Source organism: Neofelis nebulosa, chromosome 10 (genome assembly GCF_028018385.1).
Source record: "Neofelis nebulosa isolate mNeoNeb1 chromosome 10, mNeoNeb1.pri, whole genome shotgun sequence".
In the NCBI taxonomy this organism is placed as follows: domain Eukaryota; kingdom Metazoa; phylum Chordata; class Mammalia; order Carnivora; family Felidae; genus Neofelis; species Neofelis nebulosa.
Window position 1 is genome coordinate 99,742,738 of NC_080791.1, and position 21,244 is coordinate 99,763,981.

The following is a 21,244-nucleotide window of genomic DNA, read 5'->3' on the forward strand; positions in this document are numbered from 1 at the left end:
TGGATCTATTTATGATGCTGAAAACCAACGCCTAAGCCAATGCAGATCCTCTGTTTATGCCTAACTGTCAGAGCTGTTACTCAGCCAACTGGTAAAGACTTTTAAGTTGTTTTTATTAGCCATTTACTATCTTACAGTTATTTGTAATCTTGTCTTATATAAACTTTTCTGTGGAGACTCATATAATATTAGTATTTTGTGTATCATTCAATCCCTTCTTCCACTGCCACGCACAGGATTAAAGAGAATAAGTTACCTACTAAGAATTTGAACTTGTGCCCAGGAAAAGCAGCCAGAACAATTTTCAAAACTCATCTTCACTGAGGGGCGCCTGGGTGGCTCAGTCGGTTGAGCGTCCGACTTCAGCTTAGGTCATGATCCCACAGTTTGTGGGTTTGAGCCCCGCGTGCTGACAGCTCAGAGCCTGGAGCCTGCTTGGGATTCTTTGCCTCTCTCTCTCTCTCTCTCTCTCTCTGCCCTCCCCTGCTCGTACTTTGTCTGTATCTGTCTCTCAAAAATGAATAAACATTAAAAAAACATTGTAAAAATATCATCTTTATTGAGATACAACTCACATGCTGTAAAATTCACACATTTAAGGTACACAATTCAAGGATGTAAGTATATTTACAGTTGTGCAGCCATCACCACTCTCTGTTTAGAACATTTTCATTACCTCCAAAAAGAAACCCAGTACTTATTAGCAGTCAGGCCACCTCCCCCTCCCCACTGACTAATCACTACTTTCTGTTTCTACAGATCTGCCTCTTCTGAACATTTCATAGAATGGAATCACACAAAAATGTGGCCTTTTAGGTCTGGCTTCTTTCACGTAGCATGTTTCAAGATTCACCTATGTCTTAGCATATCAGCACCTCATTTTTTTATTGCTGAATAACATTCCATTGTGTGGATATACTATATATTATTTATCTGTTCTTTTGTGGATGTACACAGAGTAATTCTTAAAGCCACATCTTTCTAAATTCTTGAAGTACCTTTCCAAAGAAGATGTACAAATGGCCAATGGACACATAAAAAGATCCTCAACATCACACATCATCAGGGAAATGCAAATCAAAACCACAATGAGATATCACCTACACCCATCAGAATGGCTAGAATTAAAGACAAGAAATAACAAGGGTGGGTGTAGATGTGGAAAAGGAACCTTCATGCACTGTTGGTGGGAATGTAAATTGGTGCAGCCACAGTGGAAAACAGTATGGAGGTTCCTCAAAAAGTTAAAAATAGAATTACCATATGACTCAGTAATTCCACTACTGGGTATTTACCCAAAGAAAACAAAAACACTAATTCAAAAAAGATATATATGTACCCATATATTTATGGCACCCATATGTTTATACCAAGGTATACATGTACCCATATGTTTATTGCACCCATATGTAACAGCCAAGATATGGAAACAACCCAAGTGTCTGTTAATAGATGAATGGATAAAGAAGATGTGGCATAGATACACAATGGAATATTACTCAGCCATAAAAAAGAATGAGATCTTGCCATTTGCAACAACAAGGATGGACCTAAAGGGTAAAATGCTATGTGAAATAGAGAAAGACAAGTACCATATGATTTCAACCATATGTGGAATTTAAAAAACAAAACAAAGAAAAAAGAGACAAAAAAGCAGAGTCCTAAGTACAGAGAACAAACTGGTGGTTGGCAGAGGGGAGGAGGGCAGGGGATGGGTGAAATAGATACAGCGGATTAAGGGTACAGTTACGATGAACATTGAATAATGTAGAGAACTGTTGAATCATTATATTGTAAACGAAAACCAGAGTAAAGTCTTGAGGTCCAGGCTGCTGGGATTTACCCAAGATAATGAAAAGAAATGTGAAGTGGCAGATCAAACACTACATATAGGATGCAGCGAACTCCTTTCCTCCTTAGTCAATGGACGGAAGATTACCTTATGTGCTTACCTTGTGTGCTTACCTTATCTGGCGCATTTTTGCTTAACATTAAAGGAAAGACTCGCTCATGAAGCCAGTACTTGCGATCATTGTTATTACAGCCATACAAGAAGATATTATTCTTACGGCTGTGGCCATGGAAATCACAATACAAGAGAACCTCCCTTTCTTCAAGAAGTCTATTGAGAGGGGCAAACAAAAGATTTAGTGGACATCCAGATGCATGAAAATAATCAAGGATCTTTTACAGTCTCTTCCTTAAGTATGTCTGTTGCTACCTTCCCACTAAAGAAAATGCCAACCCCTTCAAATGACCCTGTCCCCACCCTCGGCTACTGCTGTAAACATGCCACCAGCACTCCTCACCCCTGCCAGTCAGAGGGACTTGAAATGAAAACACCCTGATGTGGAAAGGGGTCCTGGGTAGGCCCTGTATAAGTTGACAAGGAAGTGGAGGAAATCAACTGAAAGAAAGCCCCCTCTGGGGGCAGACCTGGGGAAAGAGAAAGAGAAGGGAAGAGGCTGTAAGTGGAGGGATGAAAAAGGGAAACGAAGAAAGCCTGGGTCCCTGACTTTCCAGTACCGGTTCCTGTAAGGCTCAGCTCCTCTTTGTCTCCTCTTCACCCAGGACACCTCCTCAGTCTTCCATCACGGTCACCTTCTCCATGATGATAATGATAGGATGAAGAGGATGACAGTAATGCCACACACTTACAATGTGCTGAGCACTGCGCTAAACAGATGACAAGGGTCCTCATCTAATTCTCTTAAGTAACCACCCAAGGCAGGTAAGATTACCCTCCTCTACAGATGAGAAAGCTGAAGTGCAGAGAGGTGCAATCACATCCAAGGTCACAGAACCAGCCAGTAGTAACACCACGTCTCAAAGCCAGGCCTGTCTTGACTCCCAAGCACATGCCCCTAGCCATCTTGCCTGCCAGCCCAACACTCCCCCCACCCTCTCACACAGATAAGGTTAGAGGGTGTATGCATTCACGTATCTTACACGCTGTAGTTTCATTTCCTTTAAGGTGGGTACTATTACATCATAGCCTTCAATTGCTTTCACACAGGCTTGGAAAATATTACCTGACTTTTTTATTATTCTTTCTTTATGCGATGAAATATAAGAGGTAATAAGGAACTCAGATTCTGGAACCCGAGAGCATGTATTCAAATTATCTATTCTGTTGCTTATTAGCTCTATGACCTTGGCCAAGTGACTTTTTTCTGGGCCTTAGTTTCCTCACCATATATAATGGGGATACTGATTGTGCCTACCTCAGGGGGTTAATGTGAAGATTACACGGGTCACGTATCTGTAAAGCACTGAGAATACCGCCTGTCCCCTATACACAAACACTGCCTAGTAGTTAGGTACTATTATTATTATTCGCCAGGCCTCCTGACAAAGACCTATGGACTTCTGACTTCTGACCTCTCTATTCCATTGTTTCACTTATACGTCAAACAACCCCTGGCAGAAATGTTGCATGTTCAGTTTAACCCCAGAGACAAAACATGACTTAAATGTTTGAAACTGAACGAACTCATGTGACTGCAAAGAGAATGGCAGACTCTCTCTCAAGCCGTATCTGATTGCCATCAATCAATCATCAAAGAGAGCCCTCGCACCCATCAGAGAGCACTCACAGCATTCGGAGGAAGATCAACAGATAAAGGGGCTCACCTTTTGATCATGTTCCTGGTGTACCAGATACAAGGGAAAGACTCCTTCAGAATGGTTTTATAATGTCTATTCAAGTCCCTTCCAGCCAATGAACACCGGTAATTCCCCACAATCACTCCATCTGGATTTAACATAGGAACCACTTTGAAGACAAAGATATCTCTGAGGAGCTGGGCATCTGGAGAGTTGCTCAGGATGAAGTCCAAAAAGCCTTTCATGATCCAGGAGCCGTTACTTTCTCCGGGGTGGACTCTGGCACTCAAGACCACAGCTTTCTTTGCAGCTGCCTCTTGAGGGGTCCGGGATGGGTTGGTGATGGTGAGCAGGTAGACGGTATTTCCTGCAAGGCTCCTGCACAAAGTTCGGAGTTTGCAGAACTGAGACTGGACAGGGTTGTTTGCCACTGACAGCAGGTAGCACTGCAAGTCAGTGTATGTATATGGATAGAAGTGTGCGAAGAAGCAAGTGTCCTGGTCGTGTGGGAACTGAATGGTCCATGTGAGACAGTAAAAGGCCTGCTGCCCATCGTCCCTGTTGTTCTTATAGTACCTGATTTCATTTCCTTCTCTTCTCCAGCCAATGTTGTGGGTCTTGGCGTCCAACTGGGAGTACATGAGTGGCTTCATCCCTATAGTATAAAGGCTCTTGGGTTTTAGCAAGTTGACAATGGTGAAGCGGTAGGTGGCATCTTTTCTAGTGTTCTGCACTCGAAAATAAAACCACTGAGTGTGTTTGTTTGTGTAGAGGTCAGTTCGCAAGGTGAGCTCATACTCATAGGTATCTCTGTAGTGGAGAAAATAGAAGAATATCTCTGTAACACCACATCCCCCCTCAAAAAACAAAGCTTAAAAAATGTTTTACCTGGGCAAAAATAGATCTTATTTCAACAGGAAAGCCTGCTACCTCAAACATTAATTTTCTAGTGTACCTAGTTCCTCAACTCATACATTAGGCTGAAAGAAATATGGGTCAACCAAGTTTATTTGGGGTATTTTGGAGCTCTGTGAGTTTTTTAGTATCGTTCTGGAGTGTTCAGTAGCAGTTCCCAACCACTTCAACACATTTCTAGAACCACACCTAATGGCAGCGAAGCCAGAGCCCTCTGTTGGCTGTTAGCTACCTCCTGGACATGACCACTATGGAGGAGAACTGTCAGCCTCAGGTGTTATTTTAGCTCTGATTATCAACTGTTTGAAGATGAGGGGGCATCTCTGGAATGCATTCACCTTACTGAAAAGTAGCAGAAGAGGAAATACAAATACTAAATCCTGAAAAGATGCTCCCACACAGGCATAATGCAAGAAAGGCAAATTAAAATAGGAAGTCATTCTCCCTCCATTTCATGCATATTCCAGCTTTGGGAAACAGTCGCTTTCATACACCGGTGATGGGAACTGAAATCATGTTGGAGGGTAATTTGGCAAAAAACAGCAATACTTAAAGTGTTCAAACCCTTTGGCCCCCCAATTATATTTCTAGAATGTATCCCATAACATCACAAATATTTAAAAATATAAATGTCTTTGCAACTACATGGATGAAACTAGAGGTATTATGCTAAGTGAAATTAGTCAGAGAAAGACAAATATCATATGACTTCATTCATATGAGGAATTTAAGATACAAAACAGATGAACCTAAGGGGAGGGAAGCAAAAATAATATAAAAACAGGGAGAGGGAAAAACCATTAAGAGACTCTTAAATATAGAGAATAAACTGAGGGTTGCTGGAGGGGTTGTGGGAGGGGGGATGGGCTAAATGGGTAAGGGGCATTAAGGAAGACACTTGTTGGGATGAGCACTGGGTGTTATATGTAGGGGATGAATCACTGGAATCTACTTCTGAAATCACTGTTGCACTATATGCTAACTAACTAGGATGTAAACTTAAAAATTAATTAAAAAATTATATATATATATAATTTAAAAAGTGCCCAAGAGTATTAATTCTGTTAATTCATTAAACAAAAAAGAGTAAATACCTTCATTTCCTATCAGCTGGGCACAGGTTACACATGATATGGAACATCCATACAATAGAATAATATGAATTATTTTATTTATTTATTTTTTTTTTAAATTTTTTTTTCAATGTTTTTTTATTTATTTTTGGGACAGAGAGAGACAGAGCATGAACGGGGGAGGGGCAGAGAGAGAGGGACACACAGAATCAGAAACAGGCTCCAGGCTCCGAGCCATCAGCCCAGAGCCTGACGCGGGGCTCGAACTCACGGACCGCGAGATCGTGACCTGGCTGAAGTCGGACGCTTAACCGACTGCGCCACCCAGGCGCCCCTAGAATAATATGAATTATTAAAAATAAGGAGATATGGGAATGCAAGCTGGTGCAGCCACTCTGGAAAACAGTATGGAGGTTCCTCAAAAAACTAAAAATAAAACTACCCTATGACCCAGCAATTGCACTACTAGGTATTTATCCATGGGATACAGGCGTGCTGTTTTGAAGGGACACATGCACCCCCATGTTTATAGCAGCACTATCAACAATAGCCAAAGTATGGAAAGAGCCCAAATGTCCATCAATGGATGAATGGATAAAGAAGATGTGGTATATATATACAATGGAGTATCACTCGGCAATCAAAAAGAATGAAATCTTGCCATTTGCAACTATGTGGATGGAACTGGAGGGTATTATGCTAAGTGAAATTAGTCAGAGAAAGACGCAAATCATATGACTTCACTCATATGAAGACTAAGAGACAAAACAGATGAACATAAGGGAAGGGAACAAAAATAATATGAAAACAGGGAGGGGGACAAAACAGAAGAGACTCATAAATATGGAGAATAAACTGAGGGTTACTGGAGGGGTTGTAGGAGGGGAGATGGGCTAAATGGGTAAGGGGCATTAAGGAATCTACTCCTGAAATCATTGTTTCACTATATGCTAACTAATCTGGATGTAAATTTTAAAAAATAAAAAATAGGGGCGCCTGGGTGGCGCAGTCGGTTAAGCGTCCGGCTTCAACCAGGTCACGATCTCACGGTCCGTGAGTTCGAGCCCCGCGTCAGGCTCTGGGCTGATGGCTCAGAGCCTGGAGCCTGTTTCCGATTCTGTGTCTCCCTCTCTCTGTCCCTCCCCCGTTCATGCTCTGTCTCTCTCTGTCCCAAAAATAAATAAACGTTGAAAAAAAAAAAAAAAAATTTAAAAAATAAAAAATAAAATTAAAAAAATAATGAGATAAATCTGCAGTATTGCCATAGGAAAAATATAAAGCTTATTATGTGGAAAAAAGCAATTTGCAAAACGGTATGTATACCATCATCCCATTTTTAAAAACAAAATAATTTCTGTATATTATACATACACAGTAAAAGGGGAAAAAGTTACTGCATGTATATCAAACTGTTAACAGTTTCTGCATCTGAGAGGTACGATTACAGAACTTCAATTTTTTATGTTATGTATTTTTATTAATACAGATTTCTTCTTGAGTTTTACTTAAGTAAACTCTACACCCAAAACAGAGCTTGAACTCACGACCCTGAGATTATGCTCTTCTGATTGAGCCAGCGAGGCGCCCCTATTAATACAAATTAAATTAATACTAATTTCTTTCATAAGCAGAAAAAAAATGTAGATAAATTTTTACCCTGAGGGAATGAGTCACAATTATTCAATTTTTCTTCATCCTCATACCATTTCTCACCACTTCTCTCTTTTCCAAAAACACCCCTAACTCCTAATATGACTCCTGAAGATGTGAGTCAGTCCCTCCAGCGATCACCCCTTTGGGAAATTCCTGTTACTCACACTCTGACAGCTTTTTGCAGATTCCCGCTCTCAAACCTTGACTCAAACAGGAGAGTCTTGTCCTCAGGTCCTTGCAGCGTAACAGCAAGCTCCTTGATGATCCCTCGCTTGCCTCCCACTCTGGAACTAGTGAAATAGGAACCTTCGGTGGGCACTGCAGAGGAGACAGACCTATTTAGAGCAGGTTCCACTAAGAATCTATTCATCCAGCCAATATTCACAGAGCTCCTCTGTGTGTTTAACGCCATTCTAGGTTAACGATAATGAATATTCAGATTTTCAAGGGTCCTTGCTGAGACTTTTAATTTTAAACATTGTATTTCTTTGAAGACCTTTAAAGTGGTGTAGAGCACCTCCTTTTGCTGCACGGCTGCCCCTGGCATCTCAGATACTGTTTGTACCCACATAAGCCCTAATCTGAAAGGACGTTGACAAACAAATGAGATTCTACATAGAGCATCTGAAAACATTTACAATCTTTATTCTAAAAAAATAGCATCTATTATTTTTTAACTTTTAAAAAAATTTATTTACTTATATTGAGAGAGACAGTGATAGCACAAGCAGGGGAGGGACAGAGAGAGGGAGAGAGAGAATCCCAAGCAAGTTCTGCACTGCCAGTGCAGAGCCCTATACAGGGCTTGAACCCATGAAACTGTGAGATCATGACCTGACCCGAAACCAAGAATCAGACGCCCAACCAACTGAGCATCTATTAATTAAAAAAATAAAAATAAAAAAAAATAATAATAATAGAGGGGCATCTGTGTGGCTCAGTCAGTTAAGCTTCCGACTTCTGCTCGGGTCAGGATCTTGCATTTTGGGAGGAGTTCAAGCCCTGTATCGGGCTCTATCCTGACAGCCCAGAGCCTGGAGCCTGCTTCAGATTCTGTGTCTCCCTCTCTCTCTGCCCCTCTCCCATTCTCTCTCTGTCTCAAAAATAAAAAATAAACATTAAAAAAAGATAATGGAGAAAAACAAAGAAAGTATACTTCATATAATTTTTTTGGTATATCCTTCCAGATTTAAATATAAAAAAATAATAGAAGTTTGAGAAGAATTGGCATGGGTGAATTAGCCTAAGAAGGGAACCAAAATATCTATAGTAATTATAGTGAAAAGGTTATGATTGAAATTTTATCTTTAAAATGATGCTAAAACAAACAACAAATATATGTATATATATAATTTATTTTATTTAACAAAATTTAGATTATAATCATCTCTTTCTAATCCTTGCAATAATCAATTGTTAATTTGTTTTAGAAAGTGGGGTTGAGGGGCGCCTGTGTGGTTCAGTCAGTTGAGCATCTAACTTGTTTGTGAGTGTGATTTGTGACTCACGGTTTGTGAGTTCAAGTCCCCTGTTGGGCTCTGCTGACAGCTCAGACTGGAGCCTGTTTTGGATTCTGTGTCTCCCTCTCTCTCTGCCCCTCCCCCACTCTCATTGTCTCTCAAAAATAAACATTAAAAAAAAAAAAAAGAAAAAAAAGTGGGGTTGCAACTTTTCAGACAAATTCAGTAAGACTGCCATCTGACATCTTTGATTTTTACAGTTTCTTTTGCAAAACTATTTCAAAACTATTTGTAAAACTTTGTAGTTTTCCCAAAGACTTTGTACCACCATATTCTTATCATTATGTCTAGAAGAGCCTATTTCGTCATCTTTTGTTGATTTTCTCTTCAACTGTTGTTAACTGCTAAAAAAATGTCTAGATTCTCATTTGTCAGTGGCTTTGCAAGTGATTCAAACAATTCCTTAACATCCATCAGCTTCATAAAATCCTGCATCTCTTGTTAAGGATAATTTCACTTTGCAGCTGATTTTTACTGTACTTGCATTATATTGTCACATATTAACAATATCCACCAATTGGCAAGTGACTGATATTAACAAAGACGCTGACCACAGGGCAGGGCAGATGGGAGCATTAAACAGTAATATGCTGACATGTGGGGACTGATTATATAAGTCTAATTTATTAGTAAATCTGTTCATGTTACGACAGCTTTTGTTTCAATAGGCAACTCTGTCGCTGTGGAGACTTAGGTAATAAATATTTGGATAATGAGAGCAAAAGAGAAAAGCAAGCATATAAAGAAGCGAGTAAAAGAAGAAAACAAGCACAGAGGAGGCAGGAGCAGAGTCACGTAATGCAACTAAAAGCTGGGGACCTATGTGGTTCAGTCTCTTCATGGAAGCACAAAGTTATAGACCAGCAACCAGATGTAATTAATACAGGAATTTCGACATTTTTTTGAGTCTCTCAGGTAAAAACATTAAAGATGATCCAATTCATAGTCCACAGTAACATTTCTCAAAAATAAAACCTCTTTCCTTGTTTCTCCCCATTATTCTCATAGCAGGTAAACCGACAAACTCCCAAATTCTCCCTGGAGTCCCATCTTCTCCATTTTCTGTTTCTTCATTCCTCCAACAGGGTGGGCTCAATTCTCCTTGGTGAATCCAAAGGACAAGATCAAGACCACTGCCACAACTGCGCATTAACAGGACAATAAGGAAAATTCACAAAAGTTGCCCTCAGGAGAGTGAGCTCTCAGCCCTAGGGGTTGCTCCTAGGCAGAAAACATCTCTGAATAGAACAGGTAAAGCAATTGAATTCAAGGTCAAGGAGTTTGTTGAAAATGACTACCACCAGGTCAACAAGAGGTAAAATAGACTTCTAGTACCCAAGACTTTTGGGGCACCTGGCAGGCTCAGTTGGTTGAACATGCAACTCTTGTTCTCGGGGTTGTGAAGTTCAAGCCCCACTTTGGGTATAGACATTACTTAAAAAATGAAATCCTTTTTTTCTTTTTTTAAATGTTTATTTATATTTGAGGGCGAGAGTGAGAGAGTGCATGAGCAGGGGGAGGGGCAGAGAGAAACAGAGACAGAATCTGAAGAGGCTCCAGGCTCTGAGTTGTCAGCACAGAGTCCCACACAGGGCTGGAACTCACAAACTGTGAAATCATGACCTGAACTGACGTCAGACACTTAACCAACTGAGCCACCCAGGCTCCCCACTTAAAAATGAAATCTTAAAAAAAAAAAAAAAAAAAAAAGCCCAATACTTTCCTGAGGTTCCAGGAGCAGTACATCCTCCATTATTTATGACTGAAGTCTATCCACTTAAGACCTTATACTTGAATGTCTTCCAAACTCCTTCTCAGACTCTCCGTAGGTGGAGCTAGGGAGACTGTAAGTTGCTTCACCTCACTCACTTCCCCACATGTAGCTTTTCCCAACACGGTATTACTAACACAAGCACTCATAATCAAGGCAACTGGGAGCAGAGCATATGAAATTACTTCGAAGTTGGGCCACCTGCTAGAATCGGTTCATTTCATTTTTCCAGTTGTGGAAATGTGAACACTGCGGTCCCTCCCTCCTAGTTCTGGTTGTTTCTCTAGAAGCCTACCCTGATTTCATTGACTTAACACATTTTATTTCTACTAACTAAACTTGGTACATATTCCTCCTCCAATAAAATTGATTTCCTTTCTGATCATTACTGTATAGCAAATACTGATTTTCAAATTGTGAGAATATTTTTCTTGCTATTTCTTGAATACAACATTTCCCAATCTCAGAGAACCCCTTTTAAAAAGTTCTAGGGGCACCTGGGTGACTCAGTCGGTTAAGCGTCTGACTTCGGCTCAGGTCATGATCTCATGATTCGTGGGTTCGAGGCCCACATTGAGCTCCATGCTGGCAGTGCAGAGCCTGCTTGCAATTCTCTCTTCCTCTCTCTCTGCCCCTCCCCTGCTCGTGGTCTACCTCTCTCTCAAAATAAATAAATTAAAAAAAAAACAAAACTTCTAATTAACTCTGGTACGTATATATACAATAAGCATCAGGTAATTTTTGGTGATGACGAAGGATGCCCTTATTGAAAGCTTCTCTAGCTTGCCATGTCCATCCCTATGACTAACTTCACATTCTGAGATTATGAATTTAAAACTTAATTCCTCATCCTTGGGAGGGTTCCTATTAACTTTTCTTGACTCATTGCTCTTGAACATTATCTCTCCTTTATTTTTCTTTTTTTAAGTAAACTCTACCCCTAATGTGGGCTTGAATTCATAACCCTGAGATCAAGAGTCGCATGATCTAGCATGCTTTACCAACTGAACTAGCCAGGTGCCCTTATGTCCTTTCTGTCTTAAATGTTTCTATTACCACCTGCTTCACATCCTACCCATCACCTGTTATTGCCTTTATTATAGCTATTTTAGTGAGTGTGAAGTTGATTCATCCTTTCCATAACCTTTTTCAAGCAGAGGAATTTTCTTCTATTCCTAGTTTTTTGAATGTTCGTATGCTTTTTCTGCATCACTTGAGAGGATCGTGTTCTTCCCTTTGTTCTAATGTGGTGTGCCACATTGGTGTATGGTTTTTAGCCTGAACCATCCTTGCATTCCTGGAACAAATCCTCCCTGGTCATGCTGTATAATCCTTTAATATGCTGTTGGAATTGGTTTACTGATATTTGGTTGAGGATTTTTGCATTTATATATTTTTCTTAAGCAATAGATTATTTTCTTTATTTAAAAATCTTTTTCTTTACCTCTTCTTTTCCTGATTTTACCTCATCTCTCATTTACAAGATAAGAGATTTTTAAGACTGCATGCAGAAAAAATAGCAGTGCATAGTAACTGCTTAATAAATGTTTGCTACTGATACACATAGTGGAGCCCAGTATTGTGGAAGGAAGGTGGAGAGGGAAGGAGAGAACACGGTGTGCCTTCCACCTCTATGATTCTAGAACGTTTGGAGCCACAGTGAATTATCAAGATTTTGAAGGCAACCTGCAATCATTGCGCTGACAACGAAAAGAGTAAAATGTCCTTAGCTTCCATCAGCAAGGAAACATTTCTGCCCTAAAGATGATTATTAGGGATCCTGATTTTACTTATTTATTTTTATTTACTTATTTTTTTTAGAGGTCCTCATTTTTAAAATACTTATTATATAAGTCTCCACAGTTATGAACCTGGATAGAAAAAAAAATCATCAAAACATTGCATTTATATTCTTAAGGAATACGGCTTTTCTGTGATGTCTTTGTCTAACTTTGAATATTGGCTTCACAAATAGTTAGAAATGTTTCCTCCTGTTACTGTTTTCAGAGCTGATGAAGGACTAGTACTATTTCACCTTTAAATGTTTGATATAATTCAAACAAACCCTGTCAAGCCATCTGGGCAAGGAATTTCTTTGCACAAAGATTTTTAATTACTAACTCAATTTCTTTGTTTTCATCTATTCAGATTTTTAAAATTTCTTCCTGAGTCAGTTGTGTCTAACAATTTTTCCTATTCATCTATGTTGTTTAATTTTTTGGCAATAAGTTGTAACTTGTAATTCTTTTTTTGTGTGTGTTTCCTTCCTCTTTTTTCATGGTTGGTCTAGCTAAAGTTTTGTCAGTTTTGTTGAGGTTTCCAAAGAACCAACTTTTGGTTTGATTTTCCACATTGTTTTCCTATTTTCTGTTTCACTGATTTCCATCCTTATCTTTATTATATCGTTCCTTCTGGTTGCTTTGGACTTAGTTTGTGCTTATTATTCAAATTTATTAATATGAAAGCTTAGGTAATTAATTGGAGCTCTTTCTTCCTTTCAAATATAGGCATTTGAAGCCATAGGTTTACCTTGCAGTACTTTAACTGCATCCCATAAATTTTGATGTTGTTTTATTTTTACTCAGCTCAAAATATTCATCTCTTATGATTTCTTTAATTCATGGGTTACTTAGAAATGTGCTGCTTAGGGGCACCTGGGTGGCTCAGTCAGTTGAGCATCTGACTTTGGCTCAGGTCATGATCTCGCAGTCCATGAGTTCGAGCCCCACATGGGGCTCTGTGCTGACAGCTCAGAGCCTGGAGCCTGCTTCAGATTCTGTGTCTCCATCTTTCTCTGCCCCTCCCCCGCTCACACTCTGTCTCTATCAAAAATAAACAAATGTTAAAAAAAATATATATATGCGATTTAATTTCTGAGTATTTGTATATTTCCCAAATTTCATTCTTTTTTTTCTTTCTTAAGTAGGCTCCATGCCCAGCAAGGAGTCCAACACAGGGTGTGAACTCACGATCCCAAGATCAAGACCTGTGCTGAGATCAACAGTCAGATGCTTAACCAACTGAGCCAGGTGCCCCTAAAAATATTTTCTAGGAGCCCCTGGGTGGCTCAGTTGGTTAAGTGTCCGACTCTTGATTTTAGCTCAGGTCATGACCTCATGGTTGTGGGATTGAGCCCCGTGTCAGGCACCGTGCTGACTGTACAGCTTGCTTGGGATTCTCTCTCCCTCTCTGCCCTTCTCTTGCTTGCAATTGCGCTCTCTTTCTCTCTCTCAAAATAAAATAAACATTAAAAGAGAGAGATGGATTCTACCTATAGGAAGGCTGCAAATTAATGGAAATCAATTAAACCACATGGTAAATGAGAGTTATATGCACATACTACAAAGAACTCACTAGAACACAGAGATGGAGAAAAGAAGAGCAAGTTCCCCCAAATATCCAATATCTGATTTCTAGGAAGTGGAGTGACACAGGAGAACCTTTAAATTTATTTTTTTAATGTTTATTTATTTCTGAGACAGAAAAAGACAGAGCATGAGTGGGGGAGGGGCAGAGAAAGAGGAAGACACAGAATCAGAAGCAGGCTCCAGGCTCCAAGCTGTCAGCACAGAGCCCAACGTGGGGCTTAAACTCATAGACTGTGAGGTCATGACCTGAGCCGAAGTCGGAAGCTCAACCGACTAAGCCACCGAGGCTCCCCAATACAAAAGAACCTCTAAAATGGGCTTAGAACTATTAAGAAAAAGGTACTGTCATTTTAAAAAACAACTGAAATTTTATTTTATTATTTATTTATTTTTAATATATTTTTTAATGTTTATGTATTTTTTTTTTTAATTTTTTTTTTCAACGTTTTTTTATTTATTTTTGGGACAGAGAGAGACAGAGCATGAACGGGGGAGGGGCAGAGAGAGAGGGAGACACAGAATCGGAAACAGGCTCCAGGCTCCGAGCCATCAGCCCAGAGCCTGACGCGGGGCTCGAACTCACGGACCGCGAGATCGTGACCTGGCTGAAGTCGGACGCTTAACCGACTGCGCCACCCAGGCGCCCCAATGTTTATGTATTTCTGAGACAGAGCATGAGTGGGGGAGGGGCAGAGAGAGAGGGAGACACAGAATCTGAAGCAGGCTCCAGGCTCCGAGCTGTCAGCACAGCCCCCGATGCAGGGCTCAAACTCACAAACCGTTAGATCATGACCTGAGCCGAAGTCAGTCGCTCAACCTACTGAGCCACCCAGGCGCCCCAAAAAACAACTGAAATTTTAAATCTGATTAGCCATTAATATCATGGCTCCTATTCAGGCTGGTCTGGAAGGACAGTTTATTTACCACTAAACTATAGTTTGTTAAAAATAACTGTTATTATAGAAAATATGTTTATTACAATATTGTCATGATTATCACTGACTGTTCAGTGTAATAACAATACCTGAATCTAATTGAAAGACAACTGTGCCTTTTTCTTCTCCTACAATTTCTGGTAACTTTTCATTTCCTGTAGGTTGATAGAAATATTCTGGTTGAGGTGGAACCCACTCTGAAAGAAAACATTAAAAATGTACAAAATAAGAAGCAACATAAAAGGTATTTTATCCAGAACTAATGTAAAATTATATATAATAATTATTATTCATGTGGTTAGTCTGGTTGAATCAAACCAAATTCTCATAGTAAGTCTCCAATTTGTTTGTAAATTATGTCTTGCTTCTTTCCATAAAGATTATGAGGAGATTTTTAACAAAAAGCATATACAACAAAAATATAAACTTTTTTTAATTTTTTTTTTTAACGTTTATTTATTTTTGAGACAGAGAGAGACAGAGCATGAACGAGGGAGGGTCAGAAAGAGGGAGACACAGAATCTGAAACAGGCTCCAGGCTCTGAGCTGTCAGCACAGAGCCTGACGCAGGGCTCGAACTCACAGTCTGTGAGATCATGACCTGAGCCAAAGTCGGCTACTTAACCGACTGAGCCACCCAGGCGCCCCAAAATATAAACTTTAAATAGAAGACTTAAAAATAAGCCAGAAAGGTCAATATAGTTGATCTACAGTTGCTCTAACAACTCTTCAAAATTTGGCCCTGAGCTTCTTTCTCTTTGGCAATTATTTTTAAGATTGTATTTTTAAGTAATCTCTACACCCAACACGGGGCTCAAATTTACAACACTGAGATCAAGAGTCATGTACTCTACTGACTAAGCCAGCCAGGTGCCCAAAAGTTCTTTTTAAAGGCAGGAAAATATGATCAGCTACATAATTTATATTACCATAGAGGAACAAGTATATCAACTATTTCAGAAGAAACAAAGCTTTTTCAGTAACACTCAATTCTAAAAGATTTCTCGTATGTGACTTGGGCAACTCTCAGTATCATTTTAACTACAGTAGCCATTGATGAAAGCCAACAGCATATAAAGACACAAATGAAATTCAATAATACGTTAAAAGGATCATATACATTGATCAAGTGGGATTTATTCCAGGGATGCAAGGATGGTTCAACATCTGCAAATTAGATAATGTGATACACCACATTAACAAAATGAAGGATAACAATCATCAATCATCTTGGCGGATGCAGAAAAACCATTTGGCTAAATTCAACATCCATTTATGATAAAAACTCAACACAGTGGGTATAGAGAGAGCCTCAACATAATAAAGGCCATATATGACAAGTCCACAGCTAAAACCATACTCAAATGTGAAAAGTTGAAAGCCTTTCTTCTAAGATCAGGCAAAGGCAAAGATGCTGACTCGTCATTTTTCCTCAACATAGTACTGAAAGTTCTTGCTGAAGTAATCAGGCAAGGAAAAATAAATAAATAAAAGGCATCCAAATTGGAAAGGAAAACTGTTAAACTGTTGCTATTTGCAGATGACATGATACTGTACATAAAAAACACTAAAGGGGCACCTGGGTGGCTTAGTTGGTTAAGCGTCCACTCTTAATTTTGGTTCAGGTCATGATCCCAGGGCCGTGAGACTGAGCCCTGTGTTGAGCTCTGTGCTGGGTGTGGAGCCTGCTTAAGATTCTCTCTCTCCCTCTTCATATGCCCCCCCCCCCTCTCTCTCTCTCTCAAAAACTCCCCCAAATAGTAAAAGCTTCATCAAAAAACTGCTAGAACTAATAAATAAATTCAGTAAATATACAGAATACAAAATCACTACAATCAATACAAAAACATGTTGCATGTTTATACACTAGTAATGAACTATCAGAAAGAAATTAAGAAAACAATCCCATTTACAACTGTATCAAAAAGAATAAAATACCTAGGAATAAATTTAACTAAGGAGGTGAAAGACCTATATATTCAAAACTATAAGACATTAATGAAAGAAATAGAAGACACAAATACATTAGAAGATATTCATGCTCACGTATTTGAAGAATATTTTTAAATGTCCATACTACCCAAATCAATATACAGATTCAATGCAGTCACTATAAAAATTCTAATGGCATTATTTTCACAGAAATAGGCCAAAGAATCCTAAAAGTTCTATGGAACCATAAAGACCCTGAGTAGCCAGAGCAATCTTGAGAGAAGAACAAAGCTAGATAGAGACTTCATGCTCCCTGATTTAAAACTATATTATAAAGCTACAGTAGTTAAAACAGTATGGTATTAGCATAAAATCAGACACATATATCAATGGAACAGAATAGACAGCCCAGAGGTAAATCCACATATACATGGTCCATTAATTGATGACAAAGGAGCCAAGAATATATGATGAGGAAGGACAGTCTCTTCAATAAAGGGTGTTGGGAAAACTGGACAGTCACATGCAAAAGAATGAAACTGGAACACTGTCTGACACCATACAAAAAATTAAACTCAAAATGGATTAAAGACTTGAATTTAAGACCTGAAACCATAAAACTCCTAGAAGAAAACATAGGCAGTAAGCTGCTGGGCATTGGTCTTGGTGATGATGTTTTTTAGGTAGGCTCCATGCCCAATGTGGGGTTGAACTCACAACCCTAAGATCAAGAGTCACATGCTCTACTGACTGAGCCAGCCAGGTGCCCCTTGGTGATTATTTTTTAAATCTGACACTAAAAGCAAAAGCAGCAAAAGCAAAAATAAACAAGTGGGACTGCATCAAATTAAAAAGTTTCTGTGCAGCAAAGGAAATCATTAACAAAATGAAAAGGCAACCCAGTGAATGGGAAAAAATATTTGCAAATAATATATCTGATAAGAGGCTACTATCCAAAATATATAAAGGATTCATACACCTTCATAGCAAACAAACAAGCATTCCAATTAAAAAATGGGCAGAAGATCTGAATAGACATTTTTCCAAAGAAGACATACAGATGGCCAACAGAGCCATGAAAAAATGCTCTACATCATAATCATTAGGGAAATGCAAATCAAAACTACAATGAAAATCACCTCATACCAGTTAGAATGGCTATCATCAAAAAGACTAGAAATAACAAATGTTAGTGAGGATGTGGAGCAAAGGGAACCCTATTGTTGGCGGGGCATGTAAATTGGTACAGCCACTATGGAAAATAGTATGGAGGTTCCTCAAAAAAATTATAAAACAGGGGTGGCTCAGTCGGTTAAGCATCTGACTCTTGATTTTGGCTCAGGTCATGATCTCATGGTTCTTGAGTTTGAGCCCTGTGTAGGGCTCTGCACTGGCAATGAGGGACCTGCTTGGGATTCTCTCTCTCCCTCAGTCTCTGCCCCCCCCCCCCACTTGTTCTTCCTTGTGCTCTCTCTCGCTGTCTTAAAAAAAAAAAAAAAAAAAAACTTAAAAAAAATTGTAAAATAAAACTACCATATGATCCAGCAATTCTACTTCTGGGTATTTATCCAAAGAAAATGAAAATACTAACTCAAAAACATAAGGGCACCCCCATGTTCACTGCAGCATTATTTATAATAGCCAAGATATGGAAATAACCTAAGTGTTCATTGATGAATGAATGGACAAAGAAATTGTGGTACAAATACACAATGACATATTATTCATCCATAAAAAAGGAATGAAATCTTGTCATTTGCAACATGTACAGACCTTGAGGACATTGTGGTAAGTGAAATAAGTCAGACAGAGAAAGACAAATACTGTGTGATCTCTTACATATTGGATTTAAAAAACAAAACAAACAACAAAACCAAAGAAATAAGCTCATTGGTGGTTGCCAGAGGTAGATGGGAGAAATGGGTAACCAGTTTTGTTTTTTTTTTTTTCAGTTTAAATAAATTTGAATGAAAAAAAAAAATGAGCTCAAGGTCATAGCTAGTAAGTGGCAGATCTGGGCCTAGAACCTCATTGGAATCACTCCAAAATCTGTGCTTAAAACTTCTGTTCTTAGGGAACCTGGGTGGCTCAGTCAGTTAAGCATCTGACTTTGGCTCAGGTCATGATCTCAGGGTTCATGATTTCAAGCCCCACACTGGGCTCTGGGTTGACAGCACAGAACCTCCTTCAGATCCTCTGTCATCCTCTCTCTCTGCCCTTCCTCAACTCACATGCGTGCTCTCTCAAAAATAAACATGAAAAAAAAACCCTGCAGTTCTTTACTGCTTCTAATATTATCTTCTGACTGACTAAGTATAAAAAAATAAAGACAAAATAAATAATAAAGATGCAACTCATTAAAAAACAATGCTTGGGCCACTTGGGTGGCTCAGTCAGTTGAGTGTCTGACTTCAGCTCAGGGCCATGATTTCACGGTTCGTGAGTTTGAGCCCCGAGTAAGGCTCTTGCTGATAGCTTGGAGCCTGGAGCCTGCTTCAGATTCTGTGTCTCCCTTTCTCTGTACCCCTCCCCCACTTGTGCTCTGTCTCTCTTTCAAAAATAAAATAAAACATTAAAAAAAATTTTAAAAAACAATGCTAATTTCTTATCTTTAAAGAGATGGGAAATGATGAGGGTGTCAATTTGGTTTAAACAATAAGGTGCTTGTTATCAAATTTCCTTGAAATTAAAAAGAATTGCCTTTTAAAATATCTAGTGCTGGGGTGCAACTCTTGATCTTGGGATTCTGGATTCAAGCTCCACGTTGGGCATAGTACTTAAAAAAATAAATAAAAATCTAGTGCTTTTGTGAATTACCACTGCAATAACGTGGTTATTTAATTCCAGTTTCCCACCTTTTCCCCCTCTTGGAACTGCATCCAAAATCCTCACAGGAATTTTCTCTGCTTATTTTATACAGAGAAAAGCAAAATCCTATTGTTCAGCCACATCAACTAAGACTTTTATCTGAAAATTGATCTTAGGACTTCTCAGCTATTATACAAATTCAAAATTCACCCTCCATTTCCAAACACCTTAAGAGCAGAATCCTGTGCCCAGTTAAGACACTGAGAAGTTCCCTCTATTTTCAGCTTTATCTCCTGTCTTTCATGCTCAATGCTCCATGGTTGCTCAAACATGCCATGCTCTTCCTCTATGTCCTCTAACTAGAATATTTTCTTTGACCTTCTCAGGTGGATTACTTGTAATTTATCATCCTTCAGATCTCAGTATATGTGTCATCTCCTCTGGGAAACCCTCCCTAATCTTCCAGGCTGGTGTTAAGCGTTCCCAGAGGGACTAAACTCTAAGCAATTGCCTGGTTGTATCTTCAACAACCCCACCAGTATGTGAACTCTCGGTGTCTCCATTTGTTTATCATTATATCTGTAACACCAAGCACTGCACTTAGCAGATGGCAGATGCTTATTAAATATATATTGAATGAATATTATAAGAGGGAAGTGTGAGAATAAGAAACATCCAGTTGTTTATCTAGCAGTCTAAAGCAGAGACATAATGTTTGATAGATGTAGGCATCCCAGCCATTAGAAAAGTCTCCACTTCAATGCAACCCACTTCTGAAACCTTCACATAATGAATGCTGAAGATTGTATCTGCACCAAGAGCTCAAACGTATGACCAGCAATCTCACAAAACTAGTTTCCACCATTTCCACAAAAACACTCCAATAAACTCAAAATGCAATTAAAAACAGTCAAAACTGGGACACCTGTGTGGCTTAATGGTCACACATCTGACTTTTGGCTCAGGTCACGATCTCGGGGTTCATGAGTTTGATTCCCACATCAGGTGAGCTCTAGTCCCACTTCGTTTGAGCACAAGCCCTGCTTCAGGTGAGCATGAGCCCTGCTTCTTTTTCTCTCTCTCCCTCTCTTTCTCTGCCCCTCCTGGGATTCTCTGTCTCTCTGCCCCTCTCTCACTTGCACCCTACCTCTCTTTCTCTCTAAAAAAAACCAAAACAGCCAAAACTGGGGCACTTGTGTGGCTCGGTCAGCTAAGTGTCTGTCTGACTCTTGATCTCAACTCAGGTCTTGATCTTCAGGATCGTGAGTTCAAACCCCGCACTGGGCTGCACAGTGGGTTTAAGCCTACTTAAAAAAAAAAAAAAACAAAAAAAAAAATCTAACAACAACAACAACAAAACAACAACAGTAAAAACTATGTTCTGGTATGTATAGTGTTCATCAGCTATACCAAGGCTAGTAAAAATACAACTCCTATGGCACAAAAACAGACACTCAGATCAATGGAACGGAATAGAGAACCCAGAAATGGACCCACAAACGTATGGCCAACTAATCTTTGACAAAGCAGGAAAGAATATCTGATGGAATAAAGACAGTCTCTTCAGCAAGTGGTGCTGGGAAAACTGGACAGTGACATGCAGAAGAATGAACCTGGACCACTTTCTTACACCACACACAAAAATAAACTCAAAATGGATGAA

At 39.3% G+C, this 21,244-nt stretch overlaps 1 protein-coding gene across 9 annotated transcripts in view; it reads right to left on the reverse strand.

Annotated features, from left to right (window-relative positions):
- The window catches only part of AGBL2 (AGBL carboxypeptidase 2), a 48,269-nt gene that overhangs the window by 17,187 nt on the left and 9,838 nt on the right, over nucleotides 1-21,244 (reverse strand). For all 9 annotated transcript variants that reach the window (XM_058688974.1, XM_058688971.1, XM_058688976.1 and 6 more), the window contains 4 exons: nucleotides 14,931-15,038; nucleotides 7,412-7,565; nucleotides 3,634-4,416; nucleotides 1,966-2,122 (listed from right to left, as the gene is read on the reverse strand). In XM_058688974.1, the coding sequence (XP_058544957.1) occupies nucleotides 1,966-2,122; nucleotides 3,634-4,416; nucleotides 7,412-7,565; nucleotides 14,931-15,038 (1,202 nt within the window). The remainder of the gene's footprint in view (nucleotides 1-1,965; nucleotides 2,123-3,633; nucleotides 4,417-7,411; nucleotides 7,566-14,930; nucleotides 15,039-21,244) is intronic.